The 14,752-nt window shown below is 44.3% G+C and overlaps 1 protein-coding gene across 2 annotated transcripts in view; it reads right to left on the minus strand.

Annotated features, from left to right (window-relative positions):
- The window catches only part of RSRC1 (arginine and serine rich coiled-coil 1), a gene marked incomplete at its 5' end in the record, with an annotated part of 105,652 nt that extends 97,590 nt beyond the window's left edge, over window positions 1-8,062 (minus strand). For both annotated transcript variants that reach the window (XM_079539584.1, XM_079539583.1), the window contains 2 exons: window positions 5,591-5,716; window positions 7,875-8,062. In XM_079539584.1, coding sequence (XP_079395710.1) covers window positions 5,591-5,716; window positions 7,875-8,062 — 314 coding nt within the window. The remainder of the gene's footprint in view (window positions 1-5,590; window positions 5,717-7,874) is intronic.
- Window positions 8,063-14,752: the final 6,690 nt, after the last annotated feature.

Consider the following 14,752-nt stretch of genomic DNA (forward strand, 5'->3'; position numbering starts at 1 on the left):
TTTGACCACTACCTGAGCCATGCCTTTTATCCCTTACCTGTCATTGTCTCATCTACCACACGTTGCCACTGACATTAAGATCTACCTCAAAACTAGATCCTTTTAATCTCCCTCTCTCCTAAGAGCCTTTGTTATCTTTTTATTATCTTTTCAGGCTGATGCAGTTACTAGAAAACTCCTCCCCAAGTTGTTCATAATGGAATCTATCCCCTGATACTCCTAGCATAACCTATTTGAGTGCTCTCCTGTTCTCCTGCTGCTAAAAGGAAGTTTTGAAGGCAGGTTGGGATAGATTATGTCTTGATCCAACACTTGCTATCACCTGTAAGCTCTGATAGGCTGGGGCACATTCATGCAACCACACTAAAAACATGATGCATGGGAAATAGGAGACTAACTGAAGAAGGAAAGGCCCCTTCCTATCCACCATCCCTCGTAAGGCAAATACCAAAGCACTCAGTGAATGCTGTTTGTATCTTTCAGAAGTTATATGCACAACATTTCACTTTGCAATATTGTCTCTTTGCTAAAATACTTCTTTGTTCAGATTTTATTAGAAATCACACAATCACAGAATTGCAAGGGTTGGAAGAGACCTCAGTATTTAAAAAAAAAATAATAATTCTTAAAGGAAAAAGAAAGCTCACACGAAAGACAACCGACTCCTGCCAGTACTAAACAGCCAAACTTGAAAAAAGCTGAGGCCCATCACCATACAGTGGCACACTGTAAAACACACAGAGTAAACCAACAATGCAAAGCAAGGATTGACAGTTTGCCCCAACCAGGAACAACTTCTGACTGAAGCTGTGACCTCCTGAGCACAGATCAAACCCACTGGCAAGCATCTGTAACTTCACAGTAAGCAGCACCTAGCATTGCATTTCTGTTTGAAGCAGCAGTGTTGAAAGTACACCCAGAAGACGTGTGTAGGGGAGGAATGTTGTAATTCCATCAGCCCTGTGCATCAACCAGGTGATGCAAATTAAACCATTTACAGAGTTTACTAAAGCTGTGAACCTGTCCAGATATTTAAATAGTACTGTGGGGGGATACAAACGTATTTCTCTCATTGTTACTATTACTTATTGACCCTTTTTAGCCAGCTCTTTGCTTTTACTGTCATTATTTACCCATCCTCTTCAGTTAGCTCTCCTCTGCATAAGCAGGACCTTATTTTCCAAATAGCAGGACTTACAAGCACCAAAACCAAAGAACTCTGACAACCTATGAGGGCTGGATGCAAGACAATTCTTGTTTACTTTGGTAGGATAAGAACAACTTGAGGCAACAACCAGACTCCAACCCTATTCCAAGCTACCCGTAATGAGTAAGTCACCATGCCATAGATTGCAATGAGATGCACACATTTCCAAACTAAATTGGAATGGAGTTCAGGAAACAATTTGTAGTCATGTCGCCGCCCCAAGCAACACGAAAAGCCACCGATCAAGCACCTCCTTTGCTGACCACCCAGAGACAGCAATTTCACCAACAAGATTACACTTCACACTGTATTACCCCATAGATACCTACAGGTGTACCAGCTGTTATTGCATCACTCACGTCGAACTTTGTTACACATTTCAGGACAGGATTCTTCAGTTTAAAATAACAAGAAAAGCCAAAAACGTTTGGCAGACAATAAAAACAAGCTTGCGTATTTAAGGACAATTATAGCAAAATGCTCTGCGACCACAGAACTGTAGGAAGTCAAGGAAAAAAAGGTTAACATCCTTTGGTTAAACCTATTTAAAGCTACACGAATTAAAAGACTGAAATCCCAAGTTCTGACGTATTTTCCTATACAATTAACTTGCAGAAAGACTGCAGTGAAAACTAAAAATATTAACAAGCCTCTACCCACACACAAGTCACAGGAAATCCAAGTTTCTCCATTCCAGAGGAGCATAATATTCTAATAAGAACTATCCTAATCTTCACCCAGCAATAATTTCAAGATGATATTATTATTCTCATTTCCTTGAATAATATCCATACTCCAGGGCCATTTTCCTTCTCATATTCAATATCATGCATGCTTGTATCAAGATTCCTTTCTTCATATCCTGTCACAGTATCAATCACTGCCTCCTGTCCACTCAATCCACTTTTGATTTATCAGCCGCTGTCTTTCTGGACTCCATAACTCGACCCAAACCATTTTAGCAAGACATTGACAAATAGCACCCAGTATCACATCAACCTGTTCCACTTAGTAAACTAAGAAACAGTAACTGTGACATCTCTGCATAAGTATTCCATTCTATTCCCCAGACTGATGTATATTAATGAGGAGATGGTATTTGAAATGCTTCTTCCACATCAGCATCTAATATGATCAAATTAGGAAATGGGATGATTTATTAAATTTCGCAGAGCTGAAATATTTCTTTATATCACTCTATGTGTGGTTTCAGAAAGTGAGCTGTTGCTTTCAATTTTTCTACTGAGGATGTGCCTGCATTTCACAGACGAATTATTGTCTTTAAAAAGATTGCAAGAAGGCAAAATGTTATTAAGCAAATGCTCAGTAAAACAAACTAAATCGGTTTTAAAATTCCTAATTTAATGTAAATCTTGGTTGTTTTGCTGAAATTCAGTTTGTGATCTTATTAAGTCATATTTGCATTGTACTATCTTGCTGTAGGACAGCTTCAAATTTATAGCATTACTAGCAAGACCCACTTTTTTGACTCTAAAAAAATGCATCTAAAATAGTCACAACCCACACAAGTTTTCTTACCTTCTGAAATCTGAGCTGGTATTTTGTGCTTCATTTTGTTAAATGGCACATCTTAAAAAGGTTCTGAGATCATCACATACGTTGTGACTTATCAAATGAAAGCCTGATACTTCAATATTTGGGTATTTCATTCGAATTAAATACCTATGTTAGAAAAGCTACTAAAATTACACCACACGTACACATGCTTTCACAAACACGTTCACCATCTTGAAAAATAAACTGCCTTTGTTTGATGGAGGACTGGAGGGAGAAATAGGAAGACAGTTTGCAATACCTGCATGACTCACACCAAAAATAAATCCAGTGATTTCACGATACAACGTAAAGAATCTCAACGTCCAACAAGAAAGTGGTTTTCTAGCATCAGACCCAACTGGCACTGGAAAACACAGTTGCTCAAGTCCCAAAGGCGGTACTTGGGAAGCACAACAGCAGCCCAACAAAGAAGAGCAGCACAGAGCAGAGCTTTGCTTTATTGTAGCATCTCACATTGCTGCCTTGCTGGCAGGTCAGTAGGTTCTATTTCCCACCAGTCAACCCACAGGCAGGGTACCAACAAGAATCCAGCAGGTAACATGCTCTTACTACACAAACAAGAGCTGGACGAGTTACCTGTAATCATGTCATTCGCTACTTCACTCAAGTGCTTTCTTTGGTACTTACCTTCAAAGGTGATACAAAAAAAATGCTGTCTCATCCCAAGCAAGAATGGATCACAGGTGCCAAATTCATACAAAAATTGCACCATGACTTCAGCACTCCACCCTGTACATTGCCCCATTGCCCACGACAAATCTTGTCTCTCCACTACAATAGATGCTGAAGGATTTTTCTTGCCTTTTTTTTTTAATCATTTAAAATTTGGTATCCACAACACCCAACAGCAAGAACTTCCGCAGCTTAATTGCATGATGTGCAAGAACTCTATTTAACTAGAATCTGCTTCACTTGATGCCTGCCCAGGATCTTACATTGAAGGAGTGCCGTTCATTTCCTCCTTTAATCATCTTTTCACATCTTTTTTTTTTTTCCATACCCATCCATCACCTTTCCTCTGTCCCCCTTCAAATCTGAGCCCTGAGGAGCCATAATGCTCTCATCCAGTCCTCGTTAGAGAGCTGTTCATACCTTCACTCAAGTATACAAGGCACATTTTGAGTTGGAAGGCAAGGAAGCACTCAGCTTTGTTACCATTGCCCCTGTACTACAAGCAGGGAGCACACAGGCCCCAGCAGCAGCTTTCTGCAACCTACTCAGTTCTTCCCCAGATTAAACCATGGCTTCACAGGGTAACAGTACAAGAGAGCAGACTGCAAAACAGTCCGAATCAAAGATTCTTTTAACATAATTTGAGATGTTACTTAAGAATATTTTCCCTAAATATTTGTGTCTGTGACTAGTAATACAAAATGACCTGCAGCTATACCGGCAGTAGGACAGGTTTGAAAGGCTAGCATACTTTGTACACCAAATATTTGTATGCAATATTTCCCAGCACAAAATAAAATAAATCACAATTAGGTTTTAAAAGATTTTAGGCAGATAATTCCCATACATTGCAATGGCAATTCACATCAGTAAAACCTTTGGCAAACATGACCATTAGTGTATCAGCTACATCTAACTAATAACACAATTTACATTTATTAGAATACAACAGACCTTTCATAGCAGGTTATCCTGTTTTCTAATACTGAGCACCCGACCTACTCAAGAGCACCTTTGTTGTCACTTGATTCCTTTTCCATCTCACTGTTTTAAAACTGATGCTATAAGAGTGGATTTCTACAGGAGCACTTCTACACAGAACTCAGCAGCTTATCCATTCCACAGCTCAAAAGGTAACTACACTCCAAAAGGGATCAGGTTGTTTAAATAACCAAATTGCCACTACAAAGGCAATGTAGCAATAAGTGTCCAGGCAACTATTATAATGAACAGCTGTGAATAAGTCATGAGAGAATACAAATAGGAAAAGGAAAGTGCTCGCATCCTTCAACAATTTTTCAGTAACATTTAGGAGGAATGGCGTGACTGATCTGGCATGAGAAAATAACAAGTCTTATCAAGTTCTTAGTAAATTCTAGGCAGAATTACCCAGCTGCAGATCAGTAAACAGATATTAAAACAAAGAAAGGCTTTCATCTGCCTGCTAGTCTCAATAATGACCTTAAATTCAACAGCAGTCCTTATATCCATGGATCAACTTCATTTAAACTTTGTAATGGACAAATACACACCAAAAAATAGAGTCCCTGCTCATCATAAACTACAAAACAGTTTTATAATACGATTTGATTATGATTCAAATTACGCTTATTATTGAAAATACTGACTTGACACAATCTGATCCATCAAGAACTGCAGCACCACAGTTATCTTGCACTGTTAAGTGAGAGGTGCACAACTGGAAACACTTCCCCATTTCACAAGAAAAACAGATGAGAAAACAAAAGTTTCTTGTCGTCTTCACTGAACCAATACTATGCATGGAGGTCATGGAAACCAGTAATCAAAAAGACAACTTTTGTACCTTGATTTCAGATTACTGCAGTTAAACAAAACTAAGGTGACTTTTTTCTTTTTGCATTTGGCCAAACTCAATACATATAATTTACCACTAAATCCAACTGTGCTGTCAGCTTAAAATAAAGCTATCGTAAGTGCATGAAAAGCACAGCACAGAGGTTTCAATTTAAGAAGATTTTCAAGCAGCATGTCAATTAGACCACATGCAACCACTTCTAAGATGCTCACAAACTCAGTAAGCACACGGTGACTTAAAATAAATGTTTTTACAGTAGAAATAACAGTAATTTCTTTCCTAGAAAAGCACCTTACCTCCTCGTTCTACTTTTTGACCTCGATCTTTGAGACCTGTAGGATTTCCCTCTGCCCCTCGATCGGCTGCGACTGCGTTTCCTTCTGGAGCCATAGGAAGAGCTACTGCTCGATCTGTGCCTGCGCCTGAAACAGACCCATGTTATCAGCACAGAGCTTCTAGAACAAAAAACAGCGACAGGGAAAGAAACAAACAGCTCACTCAAAATCACGTGCATGCAAAACTATTTCTTGCATTGCAGCATGTCATAGAAGCCTCAACATACACCGCTGCTGCACACTAATAAGTAACTCACACATACGTGAGCAAAGCCTGTCCTGAAGAGCTTGCATTCAAAAATATACATCCCAAGGGCAGAAGGCAAAACAGAAGTTAACTGATATGCCCCAAATCACACAACACTCGAAGGGCTAAGCCAGAAACACAGCTCAGCTCTCAATGAACTGCAGTCTCGTGACCAGTGCATTGGAACCCACTGACTCTCTGCCAAATCTGAAGTTAAAGAAACATTTAGACCCACATTCTCAGCAGCACTTACTCAGAAATACACTGCTTTTCAGTGGAAAGAATTCCAGCACAAGAAATGAAATTCAAAACATTAGCTCCTGCATTGCAGATCTATACAATTATCTCCAGCCATCCAGCACATACATAAAAAGCAAACACATTCTTTTAAAAATTACATACACCTATAAATATTTTCCCTCTATATACAAACAGTTGAGTTCTCAACTTTCATAACGTGCAGTCATTGCTCAGATACAGAGACTGCTTGTTTTTTTCTCTGCACTCCTCCTTTTTCAGCACTATTATTAATCAAATAATCAGTATTAATTTATTCAATCTGAGCTTGGGAGTTTTCTCTTGAGCTCTACCAGAGGCCAGAATGGTATCTTCTCTCCCCACCCCACTCCCACCTCCATCCCCCACCCTCATTTCATTTATTCAAATAATAAGTTCCTATACACACAGGAGAAAGATGAAAGAATACACAGCAAATACCTACATTAAACCAACCAATCCCAAACCTGGTGGGAGGGATGCTTTAAGTCTCAACCTTTCATACAATTTCTTCTCCATCTCCCTCACAGCTAAATAACACTTGCAGCCCTTATGAGCCCTTATTTCTGGGCTTCAGGATGCTTAGGTGATAGTAAAGTATAACACCCTATTCTTGTAGCTCAGGGTCTAGTCCATGGGATGAGTGCTCATCTAGCACAAGGGAAAAGGTGTTGCATTACATACAAGGAGTGGTGGACTTTGAGCTAACTCCTAAAGAGCAGGTTTCCATGTGAAAAAGGCAGGCAATGCTCCTGCTAAATGAAGATGAAGTAAAGCAATCTTGGAGACTGCTGGTTTTTATACTTCTGGTCAGGGATAAATCCAGCAGAACCCCAGAGTGTGACAGTCATTTAAGTGCCAGGAGCAAATATCCTAAACTAAGGGCAAAGCAGAGGTGCTAGCCAGATACTAAAAGCAGACACTTTGGTCTTTTCTGGATTCAATTTAAGTCAACTGGTCTTCGTCCAGACTCTAATCTCCCTTCAAGCTCTGTTTTTATCTGTGAGATAGCCATGCCTGCACTGGACTAAAGAGATTCATAAAGCTGCATGTCATCAGCATATTGTTGGCATCAAAGCCCATGTCATCTCGCTGTGTCCCCTAAGGGCTGTATGTAGATGCTAAGCAGGAACAGAAAAACAGGGCGATGGAAAGGAACCAACAAGAACCCCTCCAGTGGCCTGCCTGCCCCTTTCTGAAATACTCCCTGCCAGCTACAGAAAGGTTGGTCAGGAGCAGCTTCTCATATGCTTCTATTACAGCTAGGTGTGATGAGCAACTTCCAGCCCCATCCATTAATAATAATCTGCTCAGTTTGATTCCTGGATCATCTCGAGTCAGAGAAAACCAGGATATCTAAAAAGATCAGGTACAGAAAGGGGACTCTGTGATAAAGGAAATACAGTTTCTGGCCAGTGCAACTTCGGTAGATAGAGCCACATCTGTGTTCTCATCACCCCTGACGACTGTACCCTGGACACACAAAGAATTAGGAAGCGTGCTGGTGAAATCTAATCGTGGTGTCGCCCATTCTGACGGTTTGGTTTTTAAATAGAAGTGGAGCTGTCGCCACATCTTCCGAGATTCTGAGCAAACAACAATAGAATTCCAAACCAGAACTGACCACACACGGGATTTGAACGCTTATGTCCCACAGTACGGGATATGGAAGAGCCCGATCTGCACCCAGCAGCAGCAGCCAGACAAGTACTACATGTGCACCTTTTCTCATACGAATGTGAACGCGACTGCGCATCCCGGGAGCGGGACCTCGACCTCGACTTCCTCCCAGACTTTTTACGGCTGTACGTCCTGCTGTCTGAGGAGCTGCTTGAAGACGAACGCCTGCGGTGCTTCTTCTTCCTTCTGCTTCTGTTCTCTTCTTCCGTGTCCGAGGAGCGACGGCCCATTCTTGAACTAAGGAAAGACAAAAATTCCGAACTGGAGAAACACCCTGAGCCTGCATTTATATACACACACAACAAGTGTGTTTATACAAATACACCCTGACACCATTTTTAAAGCTACCGTGTAAATAAAGTGTTTGGCTTCCACGCAAAACTTAAATCAAGATTTAATTATAAGATCTCAACAAATTTAAGTAATTTGAAATTTATTTGCTCACTATAAGCTCACTGTGGCATTAAACACTTGTTCTGAACTCCTACGAAAGATATTTTACAACCATTTAAACATCTAAATGCACTAATAAAATCCATTTTTATATCAGAACATACTTCATCTTGTCTTATTTTTACATTTTTGGCCCAGATATTAATTTTTAAGAAATCTGAGAAGTCATTTACAAGGAGATAATTCTTACATACTCCCCATTAAGCATATTGAAGATGCTGTACTGCTGACTGCACACCATCTGAAGGTACAGTTACAAATGAGAACGCATACTTGCTCAATCAATACGACGTGGTCTATTTCTGTTACTGATGTAACTCGCTTTCAGACTGCACAACCAAGGTAATGTATGTTTTTGTTCTCTTAGCATAATTAAAAACAAACACTGAGAAATCAAATTATCTTCAAATTAATTCATGCTAGAGTTGGGTTGTCTGGTTTTCAGTTAAAGCCACTCAACTTAAAGCTGCTCTATTCCAAAAATCAGAGCTACAGATACAGAACTTAAATGTCTCTTGATTGTCAATGTGTTCATCTGCAGACTTTGACAATTTAATGAAAAAAGGAGGTGATAAGGGCTGCATTCATTTAACTGCTACGAAGACCATCACCTTTTGGAACTCCAATCAGCCTCATTGCTTCAGGATTTAAGAAAAGCACTATCTTTCTTGACTTTTCAGACTGCAAACTATAAGAAGTGCTTTAAAACTGTTCTTCTGTCCCAGCAATACTTGCCCTACACAGCTGAGAACCAATCTCCACATACATCTTCTCTAATGGCAGCCAGCAACAGGCCCCCCTCCCAAGGAGGAACACTTGTTTCAAGGCTCTCCAGCTACCAAGAAAACAGCAGCTCCAAACTCCTTAACATTTGTATCAACAGCCAGATCATGGGTGTATTTTGGCACAGTTATCAACTGTCTTAACCAACACTGAAATATTACAGCTCCTCATATTCCAGCACAGAGAAGCTGAGCTGGTTCCTTTCCTGCTTTTGCCCTTCCTCACACCTTCTGCCACCTCTCAGCAGACCCTCATCTCCAGGGTCAGAACTGACAACAAAACAAAGGAGAAACTCGCTGTTAAGTACTTGTTTAAATACACCAAATGTTTACACGCAAATAAAAGCCTCAATTATGCTAGATCAAAAACTGAGCAAAAAAGCCTGTTTATCCCCACAGGCAACAGCCTCTTCAACTGAAGTTTCCATGTGTTTTGCAGGGCCAGTGAGCTGCAAGAATTTCCAAGGAAGCTGTCCAGGATTTAGAGGTTCCACCTGTAAAGCACCATACGCACATCCAACAGCTTGAGAATGCTCAATATAGGACCATCCCTACATGCCTGGCCCTTCTTTGATGCTCACCACTTTCCTTCCTGCCACAACCCCAACAGCTTTGTGAAGCCCACTCCCATGAAGCCAAGGTTCTGTGGATCAAACAGCACTTCAGCATGCCCCTGAGAGCCACCACACTAAATCCCTTCACTGCTCTGCAGTTGCAGTCTTCAGCACTTAAGGTCCAATCTTTCAGCTACCAAAGCATTTTTCAAATACTCCAAAATGAAAAGAGCAGCGTTCCACATGCCTAGAAGGGCAAAACTTCAGGAGGATGAGCTGTTCTGCACCAGCGTTCCCCTTGGAACAAAATTATTTCTACCATATTACTGAAGTTACTCCTCACAGATCTTGAGAAAGACAAAGGCAGTATTTTACAGCCTACTTTATCTTATTTAAGAAGATAGGACTTCAATTTGCAGTTCCATAGAGGAGTGACAATTTCTATCAACATATTGCCCTGTGCAGTTATTTCCTCCATTCTCCACCTTCCTCCACCCCCCCCAGCTCAAAGACTTGCAGATACCCAAGGTACCAACAGTTATTATACGGTAAAACAAAGCTCTTCAAATATAGGCTGATAGAACAACCTTCAAATGAAGATGAAGCTGAATCTCAAACTCTAAACAAGCAGAACTGCTCAGAAGGATGAAACTACAATGCTCAGGTTTTAAACTAAGAGCTCACAGACCACAGCTCATGACAGCAAGATTAATGGAAGAGACCTGAGAAACACAGAGTACAGAAGACATTTCTGCCAAGATATTTACCACTTGATGTGGATATCATTATGAGCCAGAACATTACACTTCAACATATATTTTGCCTGTTGTTTAACTTCCTTTTTTAACCACAGCCTTTCCCCCAATTTGGGCACATAACTGGATTAAGCAGCATACCAATCTAGTGAAACAAACTGTGTAAACCTCAATTTTATGTCTTCAGGACCATAGAAAAGTGTGTGCCACAGCCCTTCAGGACAAGCCCTACTGCAACACACAGAAGCACCTCAGGAGCTCCAGGAAGCTCTGGGTTTGCAGCGGTTGAGTGGATGAAGGCAGGTGGGTGACTGATGTTCTGCATGTCCTGGAGACCCCACTGGAAGAGAAGTCACCAGAAGCAGACCTGATCCCAGAACAATATGAGCAGCCAAGAATCTGCAGCTGCCAGCTACAGGGATACTTCAGAAGTACACAGCGCCTGTCAGACAGGCTCATCTGCCACCAGGGTTTTTGGACCACTCCTTCAGCACATCACATACACTGTCACGTGAAGGTGCCTCTTACAAACATAACAATCAACTGCTTTCAAGCACTAAGACCTACACCAGTCTGGTATCTTCCATGACTGCTGCCTCCTCCTTCCATACTCCAGCACAGACCCATCAGAAAGGACTGCTAGCACCGACTGACACCCAAAGCCTGGCAGATGGAAGAGTTATGAGTTGTTCTGCTGGGTCAGCGGTCCACACACCAGCTCCACAAGCAGGACTGGCTGACAGTACCTACAGATCACAGAACTGTATATTGAAGCTCCTAAGTTTTTTCTACCCATCTGTTTCCACACACAGTCTGTAGATCCACCACAGTTAAAAGAGTGGTGTAAGAGTTCCCCTAACAGCTGCGGGGCCTGATCTCATTTTTGAGGTGCCTCCCCATGTAGGTCTCAGAAGGAGATGCTAAGCCATAGGTATTTGCAATAGGAGATACATTACTAATTCCTATTTACGTGCAGACAGTGAGAGATGCAGCTCTAGGTGTCTGGCAAGGCACGTGAAGCAGCAGCAGGCTTTTATCTCAACCACAAAGTAGTACGAGGAGGAAGAAGTACGTTACCAAGCATTGACAGCAGACAGATGGTGAGCCTGACAAGCCAGGTTACTTCCCAGGCATTTGGGGAGAAAGAGACTCCTGACCATCAGTGAGGCTCCTATTTCTACGTCACTCTGCCCTAACCTTATCAGTAGGATGACTTACTGTTGGATCCACTGCATTTGAAATTGCTGTCCTGAAGCAAAGGCACATTACAGCAACAAACAGGCAGGTTTACAGGTTTTTGGTGTTTTGTTTTTTAACACTTATTTTATTTTAGACTTTTTGAGAACTTATGCTGCAACAATTTGGTTGAAACAAAAACAAAGCACCTGCTTTCAAACACATCTGCCAAGAGAAACACCAACAACAAAAATTCCAAAACAACTACTTACTTTTGTTAAAGCTACAAACAGTGCTACTAAGCAGCTAAGTAACCAGCATATAAAAAAGTAAAGAAAACCTTAATTACTAAGAAACTTCATTTGTAACTGACTTGCAGTAGCCATTTGCATTGTTTACAGAGCAGCTTTATAAATGTATGCACATTAAGTTCTTTACTATGAGAGTGGTGAGGTGCTGGAACAGCTGCCCAGAGAGCTTGTGGATGCCCAGTCCTTAGAGGTCAGGCCAGGTTGAATAGGGCCCTGGGCAGCCTGGGCTGCTATGAAATGTGGAGGTTGGTGGCCCTGCTTGCGGCAGGGGGTTGGATATTCATGATCCTTGAAGTCCCTTCCAACCCTGGAATTCTGTGTTTCTGTGATTTCCTTAGAGAGAACAAACAATTCAGGGATGGGCTCCAGCCAGGAAACAATGCTAACTGAAGCAAAACTTATTCTATGTTACTTAACAAACATGATTCTAACAAGTAGGATTCACAGTGTTACTAACAGCAGTGCTGCTCCCACAGAAAGGGAAATTGCAAACAGGCAGAACTCAGTCTGACAGCATGCACATGTGTGTGGTTGAAGGATTATCTGTGCCTCCCACCACCAAGCCTGCAGTTACGCAGAAACTCTTCCTGCTCTGCAGTTCAGAAAGAAATGCTCTCAACAAAGAAAAACATTGGATCAGAAGTCACAGTGAGGTGACCGGTTCTTACAGAATCACAGAATTGTAAGGACTGGAAGGGACCTCTAGAGATCATAGAATGGCCTGGGTTGAAGAGGACCACAATGATCATTCAGTTTCATCCCCCTGCTGTGTGCAGGTCACCAACCAGCAGACCAGGCTGCCCACAGCCACAGCCAGCCTGGCCTTGAATGCCTCCAGGCATGGGGCATCCACAGCCTCCTTGGGCAACCTGTTCCAGGCCGGGAAACTGTTCCATTTTTCTAGAATCAGTGAGCAGCGTGGAGCAGAAAGGACGGCAGCACTTGTCCTCACTGCAAGCACAGCAGCAGGCAGGGTGTGCAGCCCAGCACCAGCTGCCAGAGCACAGCAGCAGCTCTCCCTCTCTCATTCTTCCAGCTTCCCTCCTCTCCGAGAAAAGTTACATTTAAAACACATCTGCTGGAATAGTGTTTGTGTTCCAGTGTATCAGCACCCTCTGAGTGATCACTGAGTCCAACCCCCTATCAAAACAGGCTCTGTACAGAGCAAGTAAGCATTTAGATAGGTCTTACAAGACAGTGTGTATTTGTAAGCACTTATCCAGGGGGTTCCTTCCCTTAGCCAAGCCTCCAAATTGCTAAAGGAGAAACATCCAACTCACACCTATAGGGAGAGACAGCACAACCAGCTCCTCCAGCTGAAAACACCGAGATAAAACAACCGAACCGCAAACATGAGAATTCAGCTTCAAACCTCGAGATGTTCACGCTAAACGCAAGAAGAAGATAAAAAAAACAAAACACTCTGACCGCTCTGCGGAGGAAGGACCCAGGCCCCAAGGCCCAACCTCACCCCCAAGGCCCTGCCCCAGGCCAGGCCGCAACGTCGCCATGGCAACGGCAGGCCTGAGGCCTACCGGCAGGCCTGAGGCCTACCTCCACCCCCTTCCCGTACCCCGAGACCCTTCAGCCACCCGGAACCTCCCCCCCCATAAAGAGCCCTCCCGTCCTCCCCCCAGCTTTACCTCAGCCTCCAACAGCCGAGTTGAGGCCTCAGGGTCGAGGTTTTGAGCGCAGAGGCTTCCCGGAGGGAGGCGGGCAGGCAGAGGCGAGAGAGCGCCGAGCGCATCGATGGCGCCAGGCAGTGCTGCGGAGCGCCGAGCGAATGGATGCGCTGCGCGGGGTGCGGGACACGCGTGGGGATCGGGGAGCTTTGGCTGGTGCCTGGGTGCCCCAGAGCCCCACGCACGGCCATGAGTCTCTGGGGCACTCAGGCACCGCAGCTGTGGTCTCCCAACGGAGCAAAACTCTCCCACCCGCGAATTTCCACGCGGGATTCCAGTCCCATAACGAATTTTGCACGAGTATGAAGCGAAACACACCGCTTTCCTGGGGGGGGGGGGGAAGAAAAAGAAACAAACAACCCAACCCCGCAGTGGGAAACGCAAGCTTTGAGGTGAACAGGGGCGAAAGGACCCCCGACGGGCAATCGGTGCTCCCTCTCTTTAAAGTCATCCCCGTGGAGGTCAAAGGAGGAATCGATACGCGGGCGCGAGTTCAACAATTTTGAATAATTTATTGGCATCCCACCGAAGGTGTCAACAAAAAAGTGCCGCTTTCACGGGATTTAGCCAACAAAGCCCCGACAATGCGAGCCGCAAGCGGCGTCACTCGCCCTAATCCCACGCCTCCACCCTCCTCTGCCCGCTACCCCCTCGTTACACCATCCCCGAGCCCACGGGAGCCCACGGAGGAACTTTCCGTGCCCCCGCCCCGCAAGGCGCGATGCGGGCGGAGCGCGGGTGCGGAGGCTGCGCACCCCCCCGGCCCCTCCCCTGCAGCCCCGGCTCCGCGCATCGCCCGCCCGGGACCTCGTGTGGAGCAGCCGCTTAATTAAATTAAATTAGGGCGCAGCGCGGGGCGGGCGGGCGGCGGAGCGCTGTGGCCGCATTGCCCCGCGGCGGGCGGGCGGGCGGCGGAGAAGGAAGGGGTCCATTCAGAGCTCCGAGGGGAGGTAATTCGCCGGGAACAAGGGGCAGGCGTTGCAAAGTATAAATAGTGCCACTTCCAGCGGCGCGACGCTATCAGAGCCCGGAGCTGGCGAGGAGAGCCCGGCCCCGCACGTCGGGCGGAACGGCCCGGTTCGGAGCGGAGCGGCTCGGAGGTCGCGGCACGGCTCGGCCCGGTCCGGCCGCACCCCGCCCCGTGGATGCCCGCCCGGGGGGGCGGCACGGCGAAGCCGGGGCAGCGCGGCGGCCCTGAGCCGCGGCC

The sequence above is a fragment of the Tetrao urogallus genome (assembly GCF_951394365.1).
Source record: "Tetrao urogallus genome assembly, chromosome: 9".
NCBI classification, from domain to species: Eukaryota; Metazoa; Chordata; class Aves; order Galliformes; family Phasianidae; genus Tetrao; species Tetrao urogallus.